Source organism: Ctenopharyngodon idella, chromosome 3 (genome assembly GCF_019924925.1).
Source record: "Ctenopharyngodon idella isolate HZGC_01 chromosome 3, HZGC01, whole genome shotgun sequence".
NCBI classification, from domain to species: Eukaryota; Metazoa; Chordata; class Actinopteri; order Cypriniformes; family Xenocyprididae; genus Ctenopharyngodon; species Ctenopharyngodon idella.
This window is the reverse complement of record NC_067222.1, coordinates 13,230,884-13,251,582: the sequence shown is the minus strand read 5'-3', so window position 1 is coordinate 13,251,582 and position 20,699 is coordinate 13,230,884. Positions and strand designations below refer to the sequence as shown.

The following is a 20,699-nucleotide window of genomic DNA, read 5'->3' as shown; positions in this document are numbered from 1 at the left end:
CCAGCAATGACATTTCCTCTCTCAAGATCCATTAATGTACTAAAAACAAACGTTATGCGTTATGAATCTTTTATGTCGAATCATGATTCGGATCGCGTGTCAAACCGCCAAACTGCTGAAATCACGTGACTTTGGTGCTCAGAACCGCTGATTCGACACAAAAGATTCATAACGCTCCGAATATAAGTCGTTATTTTGTTTTTTTGGTGCACCAAAAATATTCTCGTGGCTTTATAATATTAATATTGAACCACTGTACTCACATGAACTGATTTAAATATGTTTTTAATACCTTTATGGATCTTGAGAGAGGAAATGTCATTGCTGGCTATGTAGGCCTCACTGAGCCATCGGATTTCAACAAAAATATCTTAATTTGTGTTCTGAAGAATAACAAAGGTCTTATGGGTGTGGAATGGCATGAGGGTGAGTAATAAATTACATTGTTTTCATTTCTGGGTGAACTACCCCTTTAAAGGCTTTTCCTAATTTAACTGTCTGACAACTGGGTAAACATAAAATTACCATGATTATATGTTTGGATGAGATTGAGGATGTTATAAATAATATATAGTAATAATAATAATATAACTTGCTAATCATGCTAGCAACACCCTACTAATTGAGCTGAGTACCTTAGTGACTGCATAGCAACACCTTAGCAACCACTCTGAGTACCTTAGATACCCTAGCAACCACATAACAACATACTGACCACTGCAGACCGGGAACACCCCACAAGAGCTGCAGTTTTGGAGATGCTCTGACCCAGTCATCTAGCCATCACAATTTGGACCTTGTCAAACTCGCTCAAATTCTTAAGCTTGTCCATTTTTCCTGTTTCTAACACATCAACTTTGAGGACAAAATGTTCACTAGCTGCCTAATATATCCTACCCACTAACAGGTGCCGTGATGAAGAGATAATCAGTGTTATTCACTTCACCTATGTGCGTGTACATATATATATATATATGTATTCTGGAGGTTTAAGTTGTAGGGGTCTAATTGAGTTTCCTTGCTCAATATTAAAAACAAATTTTCCAGTGCACTATATTTCTGCTGGTTTTCACACTTCATCTCTCTCTCACACACATTCACATGCAAATACACACAAACATCACCTCCTTTTTGACACTTGTGGCTCTTGAAGGCATCTGTGACGTCTGAAACTGTTTATGAATGTCTGTTTTAGCAGAAACGTATTAAACCACAGTGTGTTTAAAGGTTAAAGTGTCTCTACACTTACAGTTCTTCTCTCTCATCGACTCAATTGATCACTTGCTATTATATTTGCACAAAAATGCATGTTTAGTCGATGTAAATCATTCAGATCGCTGCACTGAACTCATCTGTGGTTGTTTTGCTGTGAGTTGTTGACCGACACACCTGACGTCTGTGGTTTGGTTGAGTGTGGTTTGTGTGGACAGATCTCAACCAAACGACCAACTGAATCTGAGTTTAACAGCAGAAAGATGAATGTAGTGACACTTGATCAGGCCAAACATCTGTGGATTCAACCGACATGTGTGAACAAATGTGCTCAAGTATATGTGATGAGAGATAAAGATCAAACTAAGAGCAGAGTGGAATATAAACTGAAGCAATGACTCAAGTTCACACATTTATTTTTGCGACCGTGTGATCAGTTTATTTTTCGTCTCATTTCACACTCATCGTTTTTTCCACTCCAGTGGTCAGCGTCTTCTTCGAACTGTTTAACAGTGTTTTCACAGCCGTGATGAGATCAATGTTTGTCAGCTTTTAAAAGATATTTTTAAAGTTTAAATGTGAATTCACTGAATATTACACCAATTTATTCTTTTCATCTAATAGTTTTTCTTTTGAATGGCCTGGTAGTTTCTCTAGTATTTATTATATGGATAAAAGTGTCTGCTAAATGATTAAATGTAAGTAAATCCAGAAACAAAACGAAGTGGTTTAATATCTTGAAAAGCAGTGCATGTTATTGTCAGTGGGATATTGTGTATGGATCTGTTATTCTCAGTGGTTATATCAGTCTTGGTGCTCATGTGAAGCTAAATCAGGACACCTGAAATAGTTTTAACTGTGTTTACATGTATTTATTTTTCAAGACTAACAGAATAATTCTGTAAAATCAAATAAACAGTGAGTAGAATTGCATATGAAAAAGACATATTATATTAAAGCATATTTATTTAAAATTGCACAAAAGGAGGCATGTAGAAATGTGGAAAAATGTGAAATATAGATATACATCTTGCATATAAACTTTTAAGAACTATATAAAATGTCATAGAGAGAGAGTGAGAGAGAGAGAGCTGTTAAAACATTAGTTGGCGCTTCAACAGAGACAATCAAGACTGACAAATCTATTGAAAACATGATTTGTTCACGCCATGTCGTGATTACCGTTATTACGAGATGAGAAACACATGATTTTATTTGTTCATGTCATCAGATTCAGAATTATGTGCTTCTGTCAAACACTATTAATCCCAAAATGAATCTCCAGCAGTCAGCAAGAAGTTGGAGCTCTCAGAAAATTACAAATGACAAATTATAATATACGGTAATTACAGTAATTACGATTTGGCGTGAACACAACAAGCATAAATAAAAAAACAAAAACTGCTAAAATCTCCTCAATTAAAATCCATTAATATGACATTATTAATGTATAATATTTGACCTTTTGACATGGACTGTGAACACCACAGCCATTAACTGACAAAAATCCTTCATAGAAACTTTATATTAAACAAAACACAAATAAAAGCACATTTGGAACAACAATTTTTTTTTTTGTTTGTTTGTTTTTTTGCCAAATGATTTCATTTAATACTTAACCCTGCGTCTTAAATTATGACTTAAAAAAAAAAAAGGCTTAATATCAAATAATTTGGTTACAATTAAAAAATGAGAAAAAAATATTAAAATATATAAAATATATAATTATATATAGTTTTTCCTTAATATTTGTAATTTAATGTAATTTAATTATTTAATGTAATTTAATAATATCTGTAACAGAAGACATCTGACTCAATACAAAACAAGTGCTGGATGTCATTCAGCTAATATGATGCAGGGGCGGTATTTATGTATAACTTTAAAATTATTGGGAAATCTTTCAAATGATCAAGATCTGATCAACGTCTCGAGACTCCTGCGTACACCACATTATCCTCCTCTGTAGCTCTCTGAAAGAAAACACAAAAACACCGTTCATCAGTGTATTCATCACATTATTGGCACATCTATCAATCCTCTTTCCACAAGCACAGAAAATACAGCAGAAATACTTTTGTCAGCAATTAAAAAAAGAGTTTTGGAGAATGCAGGATATCCTTACGAAAAAGAAGTTTATTCAAGTGTGCTATTAGTATACTTCTTTTAAACTAAAAATAAGAATCAGTCTACTTTGTAAGTACTTTTCAGAAATATAATTAAAATCACATTAAAGTATACTTGACTTATACTGACAGAAAAACTATATTTGGCCTATACTTCTACTCCAGCAATCCATGTTTTGTTGTTATATGCTAGGGGGCGCTATTACGAATCTTCTGAATGAGAGATTGTTGGAGAGGGTGAAGGTTTTTAAATTGTTTTTAAATTGAGTTTTTCTTCATTAAAAACTATTTATGTGACACTGATCCGGTCTGTATTTGATTATGGTAGTGTGGTATATGAATCAGCTTCAAAAAACTTGTTAGAAAAACTCAATAAAATACAAGCTCAAGCTATAAGACAGTGTTGTAAAGCAGTAAAGACGACACCCATTCCAGCTTTACAAGTCTTGTTAGGATTGATGCCACTAGAAATTAGAGGGAAACAATTAATGATCAACTACTGGGCTAACCTATAGGGGCATAAAGACGAACAATCTAAGTGCTGGGAGCAAAATAAAAGATCTAAGACTTTTTCTATGTACACAAAAGGCCTATTTCTCTCAAATATTGTTCACAAATCTGTCTAAATCTGTGTTAGTGAGCACTTCTCCTTTGCCGAGATAATCCATCCACCTCACAGGTGTTTCATATCAAGATGCTGATTAGACAGCATGATTATTGCACAGGTGTGCCTTAGTCTGGCCACAATAAAAGGCCACTCTAAAATGTGCAGTTTATTGTGTAGCACTCTATACGTCCCTGTGTTTAGAGTGCCCTGGGTTTGTTTACTGTTTTTTTTTTTAATAAACTTAAACAATACAGTAAACTCACAACATGTCAACTTAGAAGAATAAATAAATACAGAATCAAATGTTCAAATAATCATTTTCCTTTTACTTGAATTTTCACTTAATTTGAGAAATCAAATATTCAAACAATGTATTATTCATGCTATATAACTTAACAGGACTCACTTATATATTGTTTGTGTATATTTCACACTTTTACACCACTTTACATGACTTTTCTGTCAGTTAGTGAACTTCACTGGGCCCAGACTCTTGTAAATGTATTAAACTCAAAATAGTCCCAAAATAAATAAATAAAATACAGTGCAGGCCTGAACGACGCTCGTGTGCGTTGGGGCATAAAAAACAATATTGCCGCTTCACTCTTGATACAGCCAACAGTGATGGGAAACAATGTTATTACTCACGATTGTAGCTCGTATCTAAGTCCAGCGAATGGATCCATGTGGAGAGTCAAGGACGGAGAAAAACGGCATTGCATCAAGTACAGACATAACATCACTGTCTTAAAACCAGTCAGTATCTGGTGTGACCACCATTTGCCTCACGCAGTGCAACACATCTCCTTCGCATAGAGTTGATCAGGTTGTTGATTGTGGCCTGTGGGATGTTGGTCCACTCCTCTTCAATGGCTGTGCGAAGTTTCTGGTGTAACATCTGCATCCGCCATCCATTCCTCCAGCCGCCAGAGGGAGCCGTCTCCCGAATACTGAGCGCTGCCGGTTCTTCTCTCCTCTCTTCCTGTCTACACCAGTTATAAGCCATGTTGTTTGTGCATCATGTTGCGAAGTATTGCCAGTTTACCCTGTCTCTACCAAGCATTTCCATTACTCCTGTTTGTTTGCACGTGCATGTCTCTTAGCCTGTTTCTGACCTCGACTTTTGGATTGCTGTTTTGGATTTGTTTGCTGTCTGGACTACCGCTATTGTTATCGACACTTTGCTTGTTTTTTGACCATGATCCCTGCTCTACATCTTACTTTGTTTGTGCTGTTGTGCTTAATAAATCTCTGCGCATGGATTTAAACACTCAACTGAATCAGTCATCGTTACAGCTGGATATTGGCAGGAACTGGAACACGCTGTCGTATACGCCGATCCAGAGCATCCCAAACATCCTCAATGGGTGACATGTCCGGCGAAAATGCTGGCCATGCAAAAACTGGGATGTTTTCAGCTTCCAGGAATTGTGTACAGATCCTTGCAACATGGGGCCGTGCATTATCATGCTGCAACATGAGGTGATGGTCGTGCCTTTTATGTGGCCAGCCTAAGGCACACCTGTGCAATAATCATGCTGTCTAATCAGCATCTTGATATGCCACACCTGTGAGGTGGATGGATTATCTCGGCAAAGGAGAAGTGCTCACTAACACAGATTTAGACAGATTTGTGAACGATATTTGAGAGAAATAGACCTTTTGTGTACAAAAACAAAAGTGTTGCATTTATAATTTTGTTCAGTGTATATGCAGAAGAAGTAGTATCAAGATGAGCCCAACAGTTGCAATTCTGGAATATGAACCATGGGTTTATGTAACACCAAGCAGATTTGCATCTGTCAGCAGAAAGGAAAGTAAACTTGTCATCTGCATTTTCATTATATGTGTCACGGTTCCAGTCATTCCCGGACTCCATTTCCCACAATCCTCCCTGGTTATCACCTGCAGTCACTCTACCAATCAGTAATCACCACACCCAGCTGCAGCACATTACCTGGACTATTTAAGCCACTCACATCCACATACACTTTGCGAGGTCTTGTATACCCTGGTTGCAATTCTGAGTGTGTTATCCTGTTTGTCTGCCTGTTTCTGTTCCTGTCTGTTCCCCGTGTACGATTCTCTGCTGCCTGCCTTTGGACTGTTTATTGTTTCCTGGTTTTGTGATTGATATCTGCCTGCCCTGATTCTACTGCCTGTTCCATGACCACGATTCTGCCTTGTCCCTGCTGTACCTGTTTGCCACTGTTTGACCCTTGCCTGTTTGATTACGAACTCTGCTTTAATAAAAGTTTGCAAATGGATCTTACCCTGAGTCCCGCCTCGTTACAGAAGACCTCGCCAACACATGGATCCAGCGGCTTTCCTGAAGAACAATGGCCCGGTAGGAATATCGCACAATTGTTATTAGGATTCACACAGGGCACACGATCGATTGAGGATTATATCACTGAATATTTGGACATTGCTTATTGGTCAGATCTGCCGAACTGTGTGCTCATAGACTTTTTCTGTGAGGGCATCAATCAGCCACTTAAAAAACAACTGATTCATGAGGGACCCCGCTTCTCCCTTAGTCATTTTCTGGAATTTACATTATTGACTGTTGGCTCTCCATTTACTGTGGGTGTCGCGGAGGAATGCAACACTTCATCCATTCACGTAATGGCTGCCGCACCAGAGGACGCTCACAAGATGGCGGCTACAACAACAACACCAAGTCAAGCCACCGTTGATCTTCGTGAACCAAGTCAAGCCACCGTTGATCTTTGTGAGCCAAGTCAAGTCACGGTTGATCTTCGTGAGCCAAGTCAAGTCACGGTTGATCTTCGTGAGCCAAGTCAAGCCACGGTTGATCTTCGTGAGCCAAGTCAAGTAACAGTTGAACTTCCTGAATCAAGTCAATTCACAGTTGATCGCCTAGAGTCACGTCACGTCTCTGCTGAGCGCCCAGAGTCACGTCACGTCTCCGCTGAGCGCCCAGAGTCACGTCACGTCTCCGCTGAGCGCCCAGAGTCACGTCACGTCTCCGCTGAGCGCCCAGAGTCACGTCACGTCTCCGCTGATCGCCCAGAGTCACGTCACGTCTCCGCTGATCGCCCAGAGTCACGTCACGTCTCCGCTGATCGCCCAGAGTCACGTCACGTCTCCGCTGATCGCCCAGAGTCACGTCACGTCTCCGCTGATCGCCCAGAGTCACGTCACGTCTCCGCTGATCGCCCAGAGTCACGTCACGTCTCCGCTGATCGCCCAGAGTCACGTCACTTCTCCGCTGATCGCCCAGAGTCACGTCACTTCTCCGCTGATCGCCCAGAGTCAAGTCACGTCTCCGCTGATCGCTCAGAGTTACGTCACGTCTCCGCTGATCGCCCAGAGTCACGTCACATCTCTGGATCCGTCCGAGAGCGGAGAGGATTGTTGTCCAGTGTGGACGATCCACCGCTGACGTCTGCACGAGCAGCTGGAATTCCAAAGCCTCCGCCGGCCGCTTCGCACTCAAGCCCGCCGGCCGCTACACACTCAAGCCTCCGCCGGCCGCTTCGCACTCAAGCCCGCCAGTCGCTACGCTCTCAAGTTCGCCGGTTGCTACGCACTCAAGTTCGCCAGTGTCTAAGGACAAGATGGCCGCTCCGCCAGTGTCTACGGACAAGATGGCCGCTCCGCCAGTGTCTACGGACAAGATGGCCGCTCCTCCTGAGCCCTCAGCCGAGATGGCTGCCACGCCTGAGCCCTCAGAGACTACAGCGCTGACCATTATGGCCACAGCCATTTGGTGAGTGTGGGTTGCGCACACATCGGCCCCAGCCCATGAATCAGCTCCAGAGCCTCGTCTCATCAGATCTTCCAGACCCTCGTCTCATCACATCAGATCCTCTAGAGTCTTGTCTCATCAAATCTTCCAGAGCCTCGTCTCTTCAGATCTTCCAGAGCCTTGTCTCGTCTCTTCAGATCTTCCAGAGCCTTGTCTCGTCTCATCAGATCTTCCAGAGTCTCATCTCGTCTCATCAGATCTTCTAGAGCCTTGTCTCGACTAATCAGGCCTTCCAGAGTCTCATCTCGTCTCATCAGATCTTCTAGAGCCTCATCTCGACTCATCAGATCTTCCAGAGTCTCGTCTCATCTCATCAGATCTTCCAGAGTCTCGTCTCGTCCCATCAGATCTTCCAGAGTCTCATCTTGTCTCATCAGGTCTTCTAGAGCCTCGTCTCAAATCACTAGATCTTCTAGAGCCTTGTCTCGACTCATCAGATCTTCCAGAGCTTCGTCTCGTCTCATCAGATCTCCCAGAGCCTCGTCTCGTCTCATCAGATCTTCCAGAGTCTCGCCTCGCCTCATCAGATCTTCCAGAGCGTCGTCTCGCCTCATCAGATCTTCCAGAACCCGTTCCAGCCCGTGAGTCTGCCCCAGAGCTCGCTGTAGGCCCGGAGGCTGCCCCAGAGCCCCAGAGTGCTCCCCTGCTGGCGCCACCCAAGCTCCTTGCCCTGCCGGCGCCAACCAAGTTCCTTGCCCCCGAGCCAGCTCCAGACTCCGACCAGAGGCCGAGCCAGCTCCAGACTCCACACCAGAGGCCAAGCCAGCTCCAGACTCCGCACCAGAGGCCGAGCCAGCCCCAGACTCCGCACCAGAGCCCGAGCCAGCCCCAGACTCCGCACCAGAGCCCGAGCCAGCCCCAGACTCCGCACCAGAGCCCGAGCCAGCCCCAGACTCCGCACCAGAACCCGAGCCAGCCCCAGACTCCGCACCAGAGCCCGAGTCAGCTCCAGACTCCGCACCAGAGCCCGAGTCAGCTCCAGACTCCGTACCAGAGCCCGAGTCAGCTCCAGACTCCACTCCAGCAACCCATGAGCCAGCTCCGGCCTTCGATGAGCCAGCTCCAGCCCACCACGAGCCAGCTTCTTACCCGCCATGGCCAACCACGAACTCTGACCCGCCATGGCCGCCCACGAACTCTGACCCGCCATGGCCGCCCACGAACTCTGACCCGTCATGGCCGCCCACGAACTCTGACCCGTCATGGCCGCCCACGAACTCTGACCCGCCATGGCCGCCCACGGCTCCCGACCCGCCATGGCTGCCCGACACTCCGGACCCACCTTGGCATCCCAAGGTTCCCGAACCGCCGTGGCTGCCCGAGGCACCTGACCCGCCGTGGCTGCCCGAGGCACCTGACCTGCCATGGCACCTAGAGTCCCTTGACCTGCCCTGGAGACCTCCCTACCCATCTGTACATCCACCCTCAACTGCCAGTAGGTCTCCAGGGCACCCACCCCCCCTTCCCGGTTGTGCCATCCACGGCGCGAGGACGCGCCTTCCGGGAGGGGGACATTATGTCACGGTTCCAGTCATTCCCGGACTTCATTTCCCACAGTCCTCCCTGGTTATCACCTGCACTCACTCTACCAATCAGTAATCACCACACCCAGCTGCAGCACATTACCTGAACTATTTAAGCCACTCACATCCACATACACTTTGCGAGGTCTTGTATACCCTGGTTGCAATTCTGAGCGTGTTATCCTGTTTGTCTGCCTGTTTCTGTTCCTGTCTGTTCCCCGTGTACGATTCTCTGCTGCCTGCCTTTGGACAGTTTATTGTTTCCTGGTTTTGTGATTGATATCTGCCTGCCCTGATTCTACTGCCTGTTCCACGACCACGATTCTGCCTTGTCTCTGCTGTACCTGTTTGCCACTGTTTGCGTTGCGTTGCGTTGCGTTCCTGCCTGTTCCTGTTGGATTTCCTAAGTAAAGACTTATTTGAACCTAATCTCCTTCGTTGTGTGTTCCTGTGTAAGCAACGCTTTACAAAAGGAACAATATGATAAAAGAAATAAAGAAAAAGTACAACAAGATATACTGTTGGCTGGCAACTACTTAAAAAAATGCTGACAGGGAAAAGTTCAAGTACAGTTAAAAGTATATTTCAGGTATAAAATGTAATACTTAAATTTTAGATATTTTAGATATATATATATATATATATATATATATATATATATTAAATAAACATGGAAAAGTCTAGAGAAAATAATTATTTTTATTTTATTTTATGGTTATTTAAACATTAACATTATTAAACATTAACATGATAAAAATGTAAGAAAACAATAAATAAATACATTAGATTAAAATAAGTAAATAAAGTGATAAATGTTAAATTAATATATCATAAAAATGTAAAAATTGAATAAAATTAAAATAATCTAAAATAAATTAAAAGTAATTAGATATAAATAAATATATGGTGGTATAAATTAAATAAATTATATTGAAGTAAATAAATAAAAAGTTATTAAATGTTAAATTAACATGAATAAAATGTAAGAATTCAGAGAAAAACTAAAAGAATTAAAGCAACAAATAAGATTAAAATCTAGAGAAAACTGTAAAAAAATAAGTAAATAAATTAGATTAAAATAAAGAAAGAAAAATGTTATTACAATAAAATTATTAGTTATTAGTCTATTAAATTAATGATTAATATTAATAACATTTATTTTTAAATATAATAATAATACAGTTAACAGTATTTCAGTATAGTGAGTAGAAAATAATGTAACTTCAGAGATATTTTAAGATTTATAATATTACATATTCCAGTATATTAAATGGGCAGATGCATTTTAAATTTCAGGATGGTGGTCCTTATTTCCTCATATTTCAGGATCCACTTCTGAAAGTGTGAAAAGCCTGATTTAGAGGATTCACTGCTGTATTTTAAAGTTGTGTGTCAGCGGACTAATGTTTGTGTGTCTCTAAATGATGGTCTACAGTGTAAATCCACAAACACATCTACTGCTTTATAAATATATGTTGAGCTGTTGCTGTGTGTGTAAATCATTAAACACACACACACACACACACACACACACACACACACACACACAGTAAAATCAGACTGAAACAACGCAGAGACACACCATACACAGAAATCAAAGATCTTACCGATTTATTTCTGTTTCTTCTGTTGAATGTGGGATCAGCGTAAGTGATCTCTTCTGCTTGAGTCTCTGTTTCAACAATAATGACAGAAACAAACACTCAGAGAGATGATGTTTGAGAATTATACACACACACATATACATACAGGTAATACTTGCCTTCTCTGTGTGTGTTTCTGTGTTTCCTGCAGATGCAGAAGATCCCGACAGCAGCAACAATCAACAGAGATCCAGCAGCAGCAGCAGAGATCAGCACTGTCAGAGAGACTGGAGGACCTGAAAGAGACAGTCATTAGCCCAGATCAATGTGTGCAGAAACACCAGATATCATCAGTGAAGTACCTGCAGCACATGTGTGACAGAGTTGAGTGTTGTTGAGGTGTTGAGTCTGGTTTCTGATGGGATTGTTCAGCACACAGCTGTAGGAATCATCCACACACTCCAGATGGAGAAGAAGATCAGACCGGCTGCTGAGATCAGACACTCTGATGCTGGAGAATACACTGTTTCCTTTGAACCAGGAGAGAGTCACATGACTCACATTCACAGCTGAACACACCAATGAACATGATGATGATGATGAAGAATTTTGTGAAGAGTTACTGCTGATGACAGGAACAGGCAGACGAGCTGAAAACATGACAGAATAAATCAGATTCAATAGAAATTACTGTGATCTTTTCCAGTTTATTGATATTAAAAAAACTGAATTAATCAAGCAGATAAACAAACATTATACAATGTTACTTATTAAAATATTTAATTATAAGAATGGAAACAATGATCAGTATCATCACAGAATTCTCTATCATTTTATAATATTCTCAGTAACATTATCTGGTGAATTTAGTCAACAGACAGTAATTCTCTCCTCACCATAGACAGTGAGATTGATCGTGTTGATCGTGTCTCTGCTGCTGGAGACTGTATAAAGTCCAGAGTCTGTGGTTCTGCTGTTGATGATGGTCAGAGATCCAGTCTGATCCAGTTTCAGTCTGCCTCTGAATCTCCCAGCAGCAGTAGTATTATAAAACACACTCTCTTTGTTTTTGTTTACTTTAGCTATGAGAATGTCACCAAACTTCCACTCGATGTCTTCATGTGTCTGTATTTGAGTGAGACTAGAGTTCAGAGAGACTGATTCTCCCTCAGTCACTGACTCTGACTTCACTGCATCAGCAACAAACACACCTGAACACAAACACACATAATAACTCAAATTAATTCTTCACTCATTTCAATATAGTCAATGAAAGGGACAGCAGCATCAACAAAAATATTTGGCTATATTAATCTTATACAACTGTAAAATATTAGAAGCAAAATGAATGATGGATTAATGTGTTTGTAGGCAAATGATAAAATAAACTGAAGTGAGGCCATTAAAATACTCACCAGCCTGACACAAGCACAAACTGATGAAAATAAACATTTTCTTCAGCATTTATGAAATAGTTTGACAACAGAACTGTGATAATAGTCGTATCCTGACACTCGTCTAAACGTTGAATGTTTCTTAAAGCGGATGAATCTGCGGGTCTGTTGGAAAGTGGTTCAGTGAAACTAAACTCCTCCCTTCAGATACTGCCATGCCTTCTCAAAATGAGTTACAGAAAGGAGAGAATGGGAACTATTTCTAATAATATGATCAAAATATTATCCTTTATTAAAATGAATGATCAGTGACTCTTAAAAAAGATTCATGAACTGAACTGACTGTGTAAGACTCGAGATGTTCAGACATTCAGAGGCTCTCCAGGAACAACATCACATCAAATTTAGACATTTTTGCCCCAAACCTCTATTTCTTACAGATGCTGGGATGTGTCCGTCAAGATCCAAAAGGAATGAAATGAAAGACTAATTCTGTTTTGAGAAAGAAAAAGTTCTTAAACTTAAAAGAATTACTGAAAAGGTCTGTCTGTGTGGGAGGAGCTACTGGACGAGTTTAACTGCTGGATTTCTATAAAAACCTTCATTACACACTGGCAGAACAATCAACATTTTCAAGAGTGCAGGACTTGCTTATTATAACATTTCTGAAACTGTTAAAAAAATGTTTGATATGTTAATTTTCTTCTGGTTGTTCTCCTGGAGTCTGACTGGTGAGTATTTTTATGGCTACACTTCTCTTTATATTATCATTTCTCCACATACAAGCCATTCTGATTTTTATTGTCTCCATCATTCATTTTCCTCTAATATTGTCAGGTTTTATCAGACTAAACCTTCAGAAAGACTTCTGTGAAAAATGAAGAGGATAGTTTTAAATTAACAAAAACTCCAAATGTGGTGTTTGTGTTTGTGTTCAGGTGTGTTTGTTGCTGATGCAGTGAAGTCAGAGTCAGTGACTGAGGGAGAATCAGTCTCTCTGAACTCTAGTCTCACTCAAATACAGACACATGAAGACATCGAGTGGAAGTTTGGTGACATTCTCATAGCTAAAGTAAACAAAAACAAAGAGAGTGTGTTTTATAATACTACTGCTGCTGGGAGATTCAGAGGCAGACTGAAACTGGATCAGACTGGATCTCTGACCATCATCAACAGCAGAACCACAGACTCTGGACTTTATACAGTCTCCAGCAGCAGAGACACGATCAACACGATCAATCTCACTGTCTATGGTGAGGAGAGAATTACTTATTTTATATACAGTCCTGGTCAAGTTTACATAAACCTTGCAGAAACAAAATGTTATTTTTGTTAGCCTATTATACAAACACACACAAAAAAAAAAAAAAAAAAAAACCCTGGATCAATGATTCGTTGGCTCAACATCCATTACTTATAAAGATAAATAGATTAAACTCGAAAAAAATATACATTCATAACATTTCAATCTGCACTTAACTTATTCTAGTGTGCAACACAAAAATGTAAACTAAAAGGTGAGCATAAGTGTATGTGTAAAGTAAATTAAAAAAACGTAAGTAACATCAACTAGCATTACAACTCGGCTAGAATTAAGTAAACTCGTATTTGTGAGCTGCATGATATGCAAATATTCTATGAGCAAATGAGTGAAGCTGGAGCCATTTTGAAGTGATGTGGTCAAGACAACTGTTAGGTAAGCTGTCTTTTAAAAAGTAAAAATATTATAAAAATATATAAGTAAAATATTAGAGCTTGACCTTTTTAAACATTCATAAACACTTATTTATTGTGTTAGTGGGTGTATTCCTAAACCGGAAGCACAATACAACATTTTCTGAGGCGTGATGTGGTGAAGATGATGAAAGGAGGTAAGCTAAAGTTTAGCTTTATATTAACAAAGTAAAACATTAGATTTTGACTTTTTAAACATTAATTAACAAACATTTGATTGTTAGAGGGGTGTATTCCTAAACTGGAAGCACGCAACGTTTTCTGAACAGCGCGATGTGGTGACGATGGTGGAAGCTAAAGTTTAGCTTTATATTAACAAAATAAAATATGAGTGTGTCATCTAACGTTCAGTCGTTTATTTCAGTTGTAGTCACATGGGGTTTTGTTTAAGTCATATTTTGAACTGCTACGATTTCTTCAACAATTGCGTGTTATTTATGAATACTTTGCAACTAGTTTTATATTTAGATCGAGTTTGTACATGTAAGTTTATTGCACATAAATCAAGAAACCAGTTTGCACACAAGTATATTTTATAAATGTGCGCCATCGAACGGATTGTTGAGTGCTTGCTTTTAATGCATATATTTAATGTGTTTGCATGTATTCATGAAGATTGCATTAGATAAAAATACCGAGTTTGCACTAACGTGGTAGCCTATGTGCATTTTTCACTCCGCTCCAAAAAGGCTGTGAATCTTTGGGTAGACAGTGAATCGATTTGATTCACGATTCATAGGTGTTCAATTCGATTCAAGAACGATTTTTGCTAATTCAGAACGATTCGATTCGAGACGATTCACAGTAAAATTCGGCATTTTTATACGCATTCATTAGGGTTATTGAAATGCTTCCCCCAATGTGTCTTAGTCAGGGTGCAAATTACACAGCGACCTTCAGGAGGTCAGAGAGTAAGGGCAACAAAAAAAAAAACCTATTGTTATTGTTGGTTCATGTTAGTTCTTAATGATGCTACATAACTTTATTTTAATTGCCTAAAAATTGGCATTTGTAGAAATTTACATAAGCCACAATTTTAAAAGGCTTTAAAAGTGTTGTTAGTTCATGTTAACTATAGTACAGAGTTAATAGCTACACAACCTTATTAAAGTGTTCCAGATACATTAAACATTCTAATGCTTATGTGGAGAGACTACCCTAGAATATCATGCGCTTTCCCAACTAATCCTAAACGAACTTTTCTTCACAGAATAGTAAGAAAAGCCCTCTTTGTCCTCTTTATACGGAACTTTTTTTTTTACGATGATTCTGAAAGGAAACGCGCTGGGTGCCTACTGTCGCTATAGTAACGAACGCAACTTTAATGCGCATCTGATTGATGGATAAATCTTGCGCTCTTATTTGTTAATGTTGTAGTTACTTCAGCAGTTTCCTTCGCACATTCAGTTTAAAAACATTAAGTTAAATTTAATTTATCATTCGTTGGAACTGTGCGTATGCATTTAGACTCTTACATTATGTAAGAGTGCAGCGCGTATCTGTGGAGGAGAGCTGTGAGGGCTCGAGTGGCGCGCACAACGTCTCCATTAATTCGCGCATGTAGTAATTTAATGTTTATATATTTTAAAGCACTGAATCGCTATAGAATCGCGATTAATCCGATTCTTAGCATTTTACATCGATTATCGACCGAAATTAACAATTCACTATTCAAAAAACATGTTTCAAGATCGATGCATATGCATTGTCAGGATTTGTAATCGATGCATCGAGAAAACGAGTGAATCGTTACACCCCTATATAATAAAAATAGAAAAAGCTATAGCTTAATCATATTTTGTGTAGTTTAATACTGTTGTTTTTCTCTACATCCATCTTTCCAGTGCGAACAGTTATGGTGCAATATTAAGATTAATATTGTAAGATCAATTTCTGGAGGTACCACTTAATTTCACACTTTACTATTAATTGTTTTTGACAAATTGGCATTGCCAAATAAAAATAAAAAAAGGTGAACCTGGCATATTTTCTGCATTTTGGGTGATTTGTCTGCTTTAAAGACATATTTTTCTCAGTCAGTTTAGATATAAAAGCTTGTGTGTATCCACCATAAAAATCAACTTTTTGTTTCATGTACTTCTCAGACCAAACCTGTTCAAATACACAGAGAAGTTGATTCAGTGTTTAATGTTGTACCTCTCTGACAACACTAATGATCTCATCAGGCATCACCAGGTGAGTGTCTGAACACATCTAACACTATATATGGCAGTGGTTTTTAATCCTGGTCTTGGGGACCCCTGTTCTGCACATTTTTGCATCTCTACCTTATTTAACACTTATTGATTCAGATCATCAGCTCGTCCGGAGAGAGCTCCATGAACTCAGCTGAGTGTGTCAGATAGACATAAGTCCTATTCAACAGTAACTGTTTCTCATGGGGACGTAAGGCATTTTCAGCATTTACAGGGGCTAGCTAGTGATTTTTTTGCTGCCCGAATCCAGAATATCAGTGTTTTTCTCTCACCACCCACATAAAAAATGCCTGGCTGAACTGCCTACTGTTTTTTGACAATTACCAAGGTTGCGTGGTAATTTTGCACTGTATAAGTGTTGAGCTTTGCTGTAATTTGCATGCATTTAAAAGATACATTTAATACAGAAATGTTGGAAAGTATTTAAAAAAGCAATATTTCATCACCGCTCAATCACAGCGGAGGGAAGATGTTAAGAACAAAAGGAGAAAGAGAAATAAAGCACATAACATTTAAAATGGGCCATTATTAAATACCATTTTAAAATATGTATTATGTAGAATTGCATGCAATAAAATATAAACCAAGCAGCTTTATGCTTAGATCATGTAAATAAAAGGCTGCATTAACTTATTCCCACTAATTTCCCCATTTTTAAAATGACATACATCATTTTAAGATAAAATGAGATAAAAGAAAACCATTTCAGCTATAGTGCATCTCTTATTTTTTTTTTAAAACAGGAGATTTAAATAATCAAATAATAAATAGGATATTGTTATACTACATATGATACTATTCTCATTATTCCAAGCATATGTCATTTCATTTACAGCAGACAATCATGCGACTGACCGCGTGAGCAGCGCATATTCCCACAAAACTCGCTCCTCCACCATGAATAAATTGCCTCCTGAATGCATGAGTTTCATCACTGAAGTGCCATGCAAATTTATTTTTACAGACGTCCACATGAGAAACAATTACCGTCCGAATAGGGCTATGCAAAATGTTCATTTGTTCTATGGTATTTGTTTGATTTTCACCACCTTCAAAGTTGAGCTTCAAAGTAGTGACACTAATGATTAATCAATGATAGAATGTTTGATCGATTGATCATTAATAATTTAATCGATAAAACTTGTCAGTGACTGATTAAGCAAGGTCATCATTAGGGTGAGTGGTTATACTGCCATACATGAGCAGCAGACGCAGGGAATAATGAAGCAAGCACGCCATAGATTGGGATAATTTTACTTCAAATAAAGGTAAATAAGGCTGTAGTGTTATGGCGCATGCAGACGGCAGGAAGATTGTCAAATAGTAAAAATATACTTTTTTCGTATTCTCCAAATTTTCTGTAATATGTAATATCCTAATTTGTGATGAAAAGAACACTTTTAATAGCAAAACAATCTATTTGCAAATTAGCATAAATCATATTGATTATTAGGATATAATCAGCATATCAGCTTCTAAGCTCTGGAACAAACTACCACAAGACCTTTGTGATGTCTCTTCTCTTCAGACCTTTAAAACTGCTCTCAAAACTCACTTATTCACATTATGTTTTGTTAATTGATTGTCTGTCTCAATTTTCCAGCACTATGCTTGTTTTTGTAAGTTTAATGTAGATTAACTTTCTTTGTCTGTTCCATCTGGTCAATCACATGTTGTATACTGACTGTATACTTGTATATGTATTCATGTTATCTAGCAACTTCATGTAAAGTGTCCTTGGGTTCTTCAAAGGCACTAAATAAATAAAACATTATTATTATTATCATTATTATCATTATTATTATTAATTTTACAATCCTACTAGCCTGTTATTTAGAGTAAAAAGAAAAAAACTTCTGGTAAGGGAGCTGGTGTTTTGAGGCACTCCCTGTCATGCCGGTCCATATATGCCACTGCAGTAGACACATCCTGCAGTTTCAAGGTTAATGATTAATTGATTATTAATTTAAATGACGGTGGATCATGGGAATTTGTGTAAATTAACGTCCCTACTTCAAACCTCAATAATCAACTTAATAATGGCAGCGAATCAATTTCACCCAAATAAATCAGAAATGAAACAACATTTATTTATTAAATATAAAGGTGTTTTCTTGTTATTTCAAAACATTCTATCTCATTTTGTGTTATATAAAGTCCTTATATTTTTCCCATTTTAAAACAATCTGAAACTACAAAGTAATGCAAGTAAATACACATTTACTATGCTTTCCTTTAGGATATTTATGGTGACCTTGAGGAACTGGAACAGCACACACACTGATCATGATGGTGGATTCATGGATGATGGGAATTTTCTTTTTGTCAAATTGTCACATTTTTTTATTCAGACGTACCACAGTCATGATTTTTGGTTTCAGACTATAAGTTGTTGTTGTTTCCTGAGTAGTATTGCAATCTCTGTCAAAAAACCTAAAATGCTTTATTTCTGTACTAATTGTGTGAAAACCTTTTGTTGAAATGCTGTCCAAAAATGAAGTAAATTGCTTTGTTTTTTGCTAATTTTATGTTTTGTGTTTATTCTAAGACATTTAATGTCATTTCACTTTAATGGCAATGGAAAGGAAATTGCCATTAAAGTGAAATAACTGAACCTAAACACAGGAGCCTGATAAAAATTGCTCATTTTAGGAGTAAATTTCAGATGGCACTGAGAGGCTTTTGCATCTGAAGCCTTTATTTTATCAATCTGAATTCTTTAAATCAAGAAATATCAATTCCCTGACAAATATCACAGCTATTTTACATTCTGAATTAAATTTATTCTCCAATATTTCCAGCTCGTCTGCCTGTTCCTGTCATCAGCAGAGACTGTTCTTCACCATCATCATCATCATGTTCATTGGTGTGTTCAGCTGTGAATGTGGGTCATGTGACTCTCTCCTGGTTCAAAGGAAACAGTTCATTGTCCAGCATCAGTGCATCTAATCTCAGCATCAGTCTCTCTCTACCTCTGGAGGTGGAATATCAGGATAACAACACCTACAGCTGTGTGATCAACAATCCCATCAGCCATCAGACAAAACATCTCAACATCACTGAACTCTGTCACACATGTGCTGCAGGTATATCAGCAGAACTATATATATATATAATATATATATATATATAATATATTCTTTTCACACACTAAACAATATTTCTATTTTAACATTACTCATTTCTTGTCTCATTAGACCGTATCCACTGTTGTGGCTTTACTGAAGCTGTGATCCGATTGGCTCTCTCTGCTCTGGTGGGCGTGGCTACTGTGGTTGTTCTGGTTTATGACATCAGATCCAGAAGTCTTCAACAGAAGAAGAGCGTCCAGAAATAACCATCTCTGATTAATCTCTCAGGAAGACGGAGATGGTTCTGAATGACTGGAGATATTATATTACAAGAAATCCTTTGAGTAAATAGCATTCATGTATATATATTAGAGATGTAATGATACTATCAATATCGTGGCGATAGCAAAATTGTCTCCATATTATCGTGGTCACATGACTATGAAACAATACGTCTTCCGGGCAAAAAGTGTCATTTTTTTTTTCAGCCCGGTTCCAAAAACGGTTCTGGTGTGATGGGTGAAATGCGAAGAGAGTATCCTTTAATAGAGCCGTCTCACATCATGAATATTATAACAATGAATGCACTGAAAAGCCCTCGCGCTACTCATATACGCCAGATATCAATGCAGAGAGAGAGAGAGAGAGGTGCACAAAGTCAAGCTGCATGATTAATCTTTAAAATATCGTGTTCTCGATTTCATCACCCACATGATCTAATTGACAACGATTCGCCCGTGTATATTAAACCTTTGACAAAAATAAAATCGCGACATTCAAATCTGCGTTCGCGCTGCCGTTGATCTAGAGAGGCGTCATAATCTGAAAACCACGCCCACCGGGGAGGAAAACAATCCAAAAAATGCTTGTTTTTTGGGTCGACAGCTTATAAAAACTTCTGGGTTTTTGGTTCTGGGGTTTTTTTTAGCTTGTTTTCTGTACACCTTGTCACACAGCAGCTTTAAGGCATTGTTCTGTTTTTTGTTATAAGTCAGAAATGACAAGAAGGCAGCCTCACGCAATGGAGTCGTTTGGATTCTCTGAATCTTACAAAAATATTCTGTTTTGCCTGTCGGGATCTTACATGTGTATTCAAGCATCTTATTTGTGTTAAATTTGTGGTATCACTTTACAATAAGGTTCATTTGTTAACATTTATTTAAAGTATTAACTAACATGAACTCACCAAGGTCCAGCTGGTGCAAGTATTTTATTTTATAAAAGGGAGTTTTAGGTCATTTAACTCATCTCATTCTATACCTCAGACCTCTAAACAACAGTTATGATGAGGATAAAGAAAAGAGGACAGGATATGACATGATTAATTTGTACATCATTGTAATGTTCAATCATTGTTTAACACTTATGGCACTTTTTTGTCTTCATTTCTTTTCTTTTTTTTAAATATCACAATAAATATCGTATCATAGACTTTATACCGAGGTATTATCATATCGT

General features: G+C 38.7%; 2 protein-coding genes and 1 long non-coding RNA gene across 13 annotated transcripts in view; 2 read left to right on the top strand and 1 right to left on the bottom strand.

Moving 5' to 3' along the window:
* The window catches only part of LOC127509992 (SLAM family member 5-like), a 65,632-nt gene that overhangs the window by 32,425 nt on the left and 12,508 nt on the right, over nucleotides 1–20,699 (bottom strand). For 2 of the 11 annotated variants that reach the window (XM_051889440.1, XM_051889437.1), the window contains exons 4-5: nucleotides 11,006–11,122; nucleotides 10,851–10,915 (exon numbers count right to left, since the gene is read on the bottom strand). The exons of 2 other annotated variants lie outside the window; for them this stretch is intronic. In XM_051889440.1, the coding sequence (XP_051745400.1) occupies nucleotides 10,851–10,915; nucleotides 11,006–11,122 (182 nt within the window). Of the gene's footprint in view, nucleotides 1–1,833; nucleotides 3,186–10,850; nucleotides 10,916–11,005; nucleotides 11,123–11,188; nucleotides 11,477–11,722; nucleotides 12,038–12,241; nucleotides 12,363–20,699 lie in introns of those variants that run through there. 7 more of the 11 variants (XM_051889442.1, XM_051889449.1, XM_051889447.1 and 4 more) reach the window with 6 other exon arrangements.
* On the top strand, nucleotides 12,839–20,677 carry LOC127510025 (uncharacterized). Its single transcript, XM_051889510.1, has 4 exons — nucleotides 12,839–12,951; nucleotides 13,159–13,473; nucleotides 18,972–19,256; nucleotides 19,368–20,677. Exons 1-4 carry the CDS (start codon nucleotides 12,903–12,905, stop codon nucleotides 19,505–19,507), a joined length of 789 nt encoding a protein of 262 aa, XP_051745470.1. The 5' UTR covers nucleotides 12,839–12,902; the 3' UTR covers nucleotides 19,508–20,677.
* On the top strand, nucleotides 13,487–18,941 carry LOC127510101 (uncharacterized). The gene is made up of 3 exons (XR_007929485.1): nucleotides 13,487–14,091; nucleotides 16,060–16,150; nucleotides 18,410–18,941. It is a non-coding gene; the product is annotated as an uncharacterized LOC127510101 (long non-coding RNA).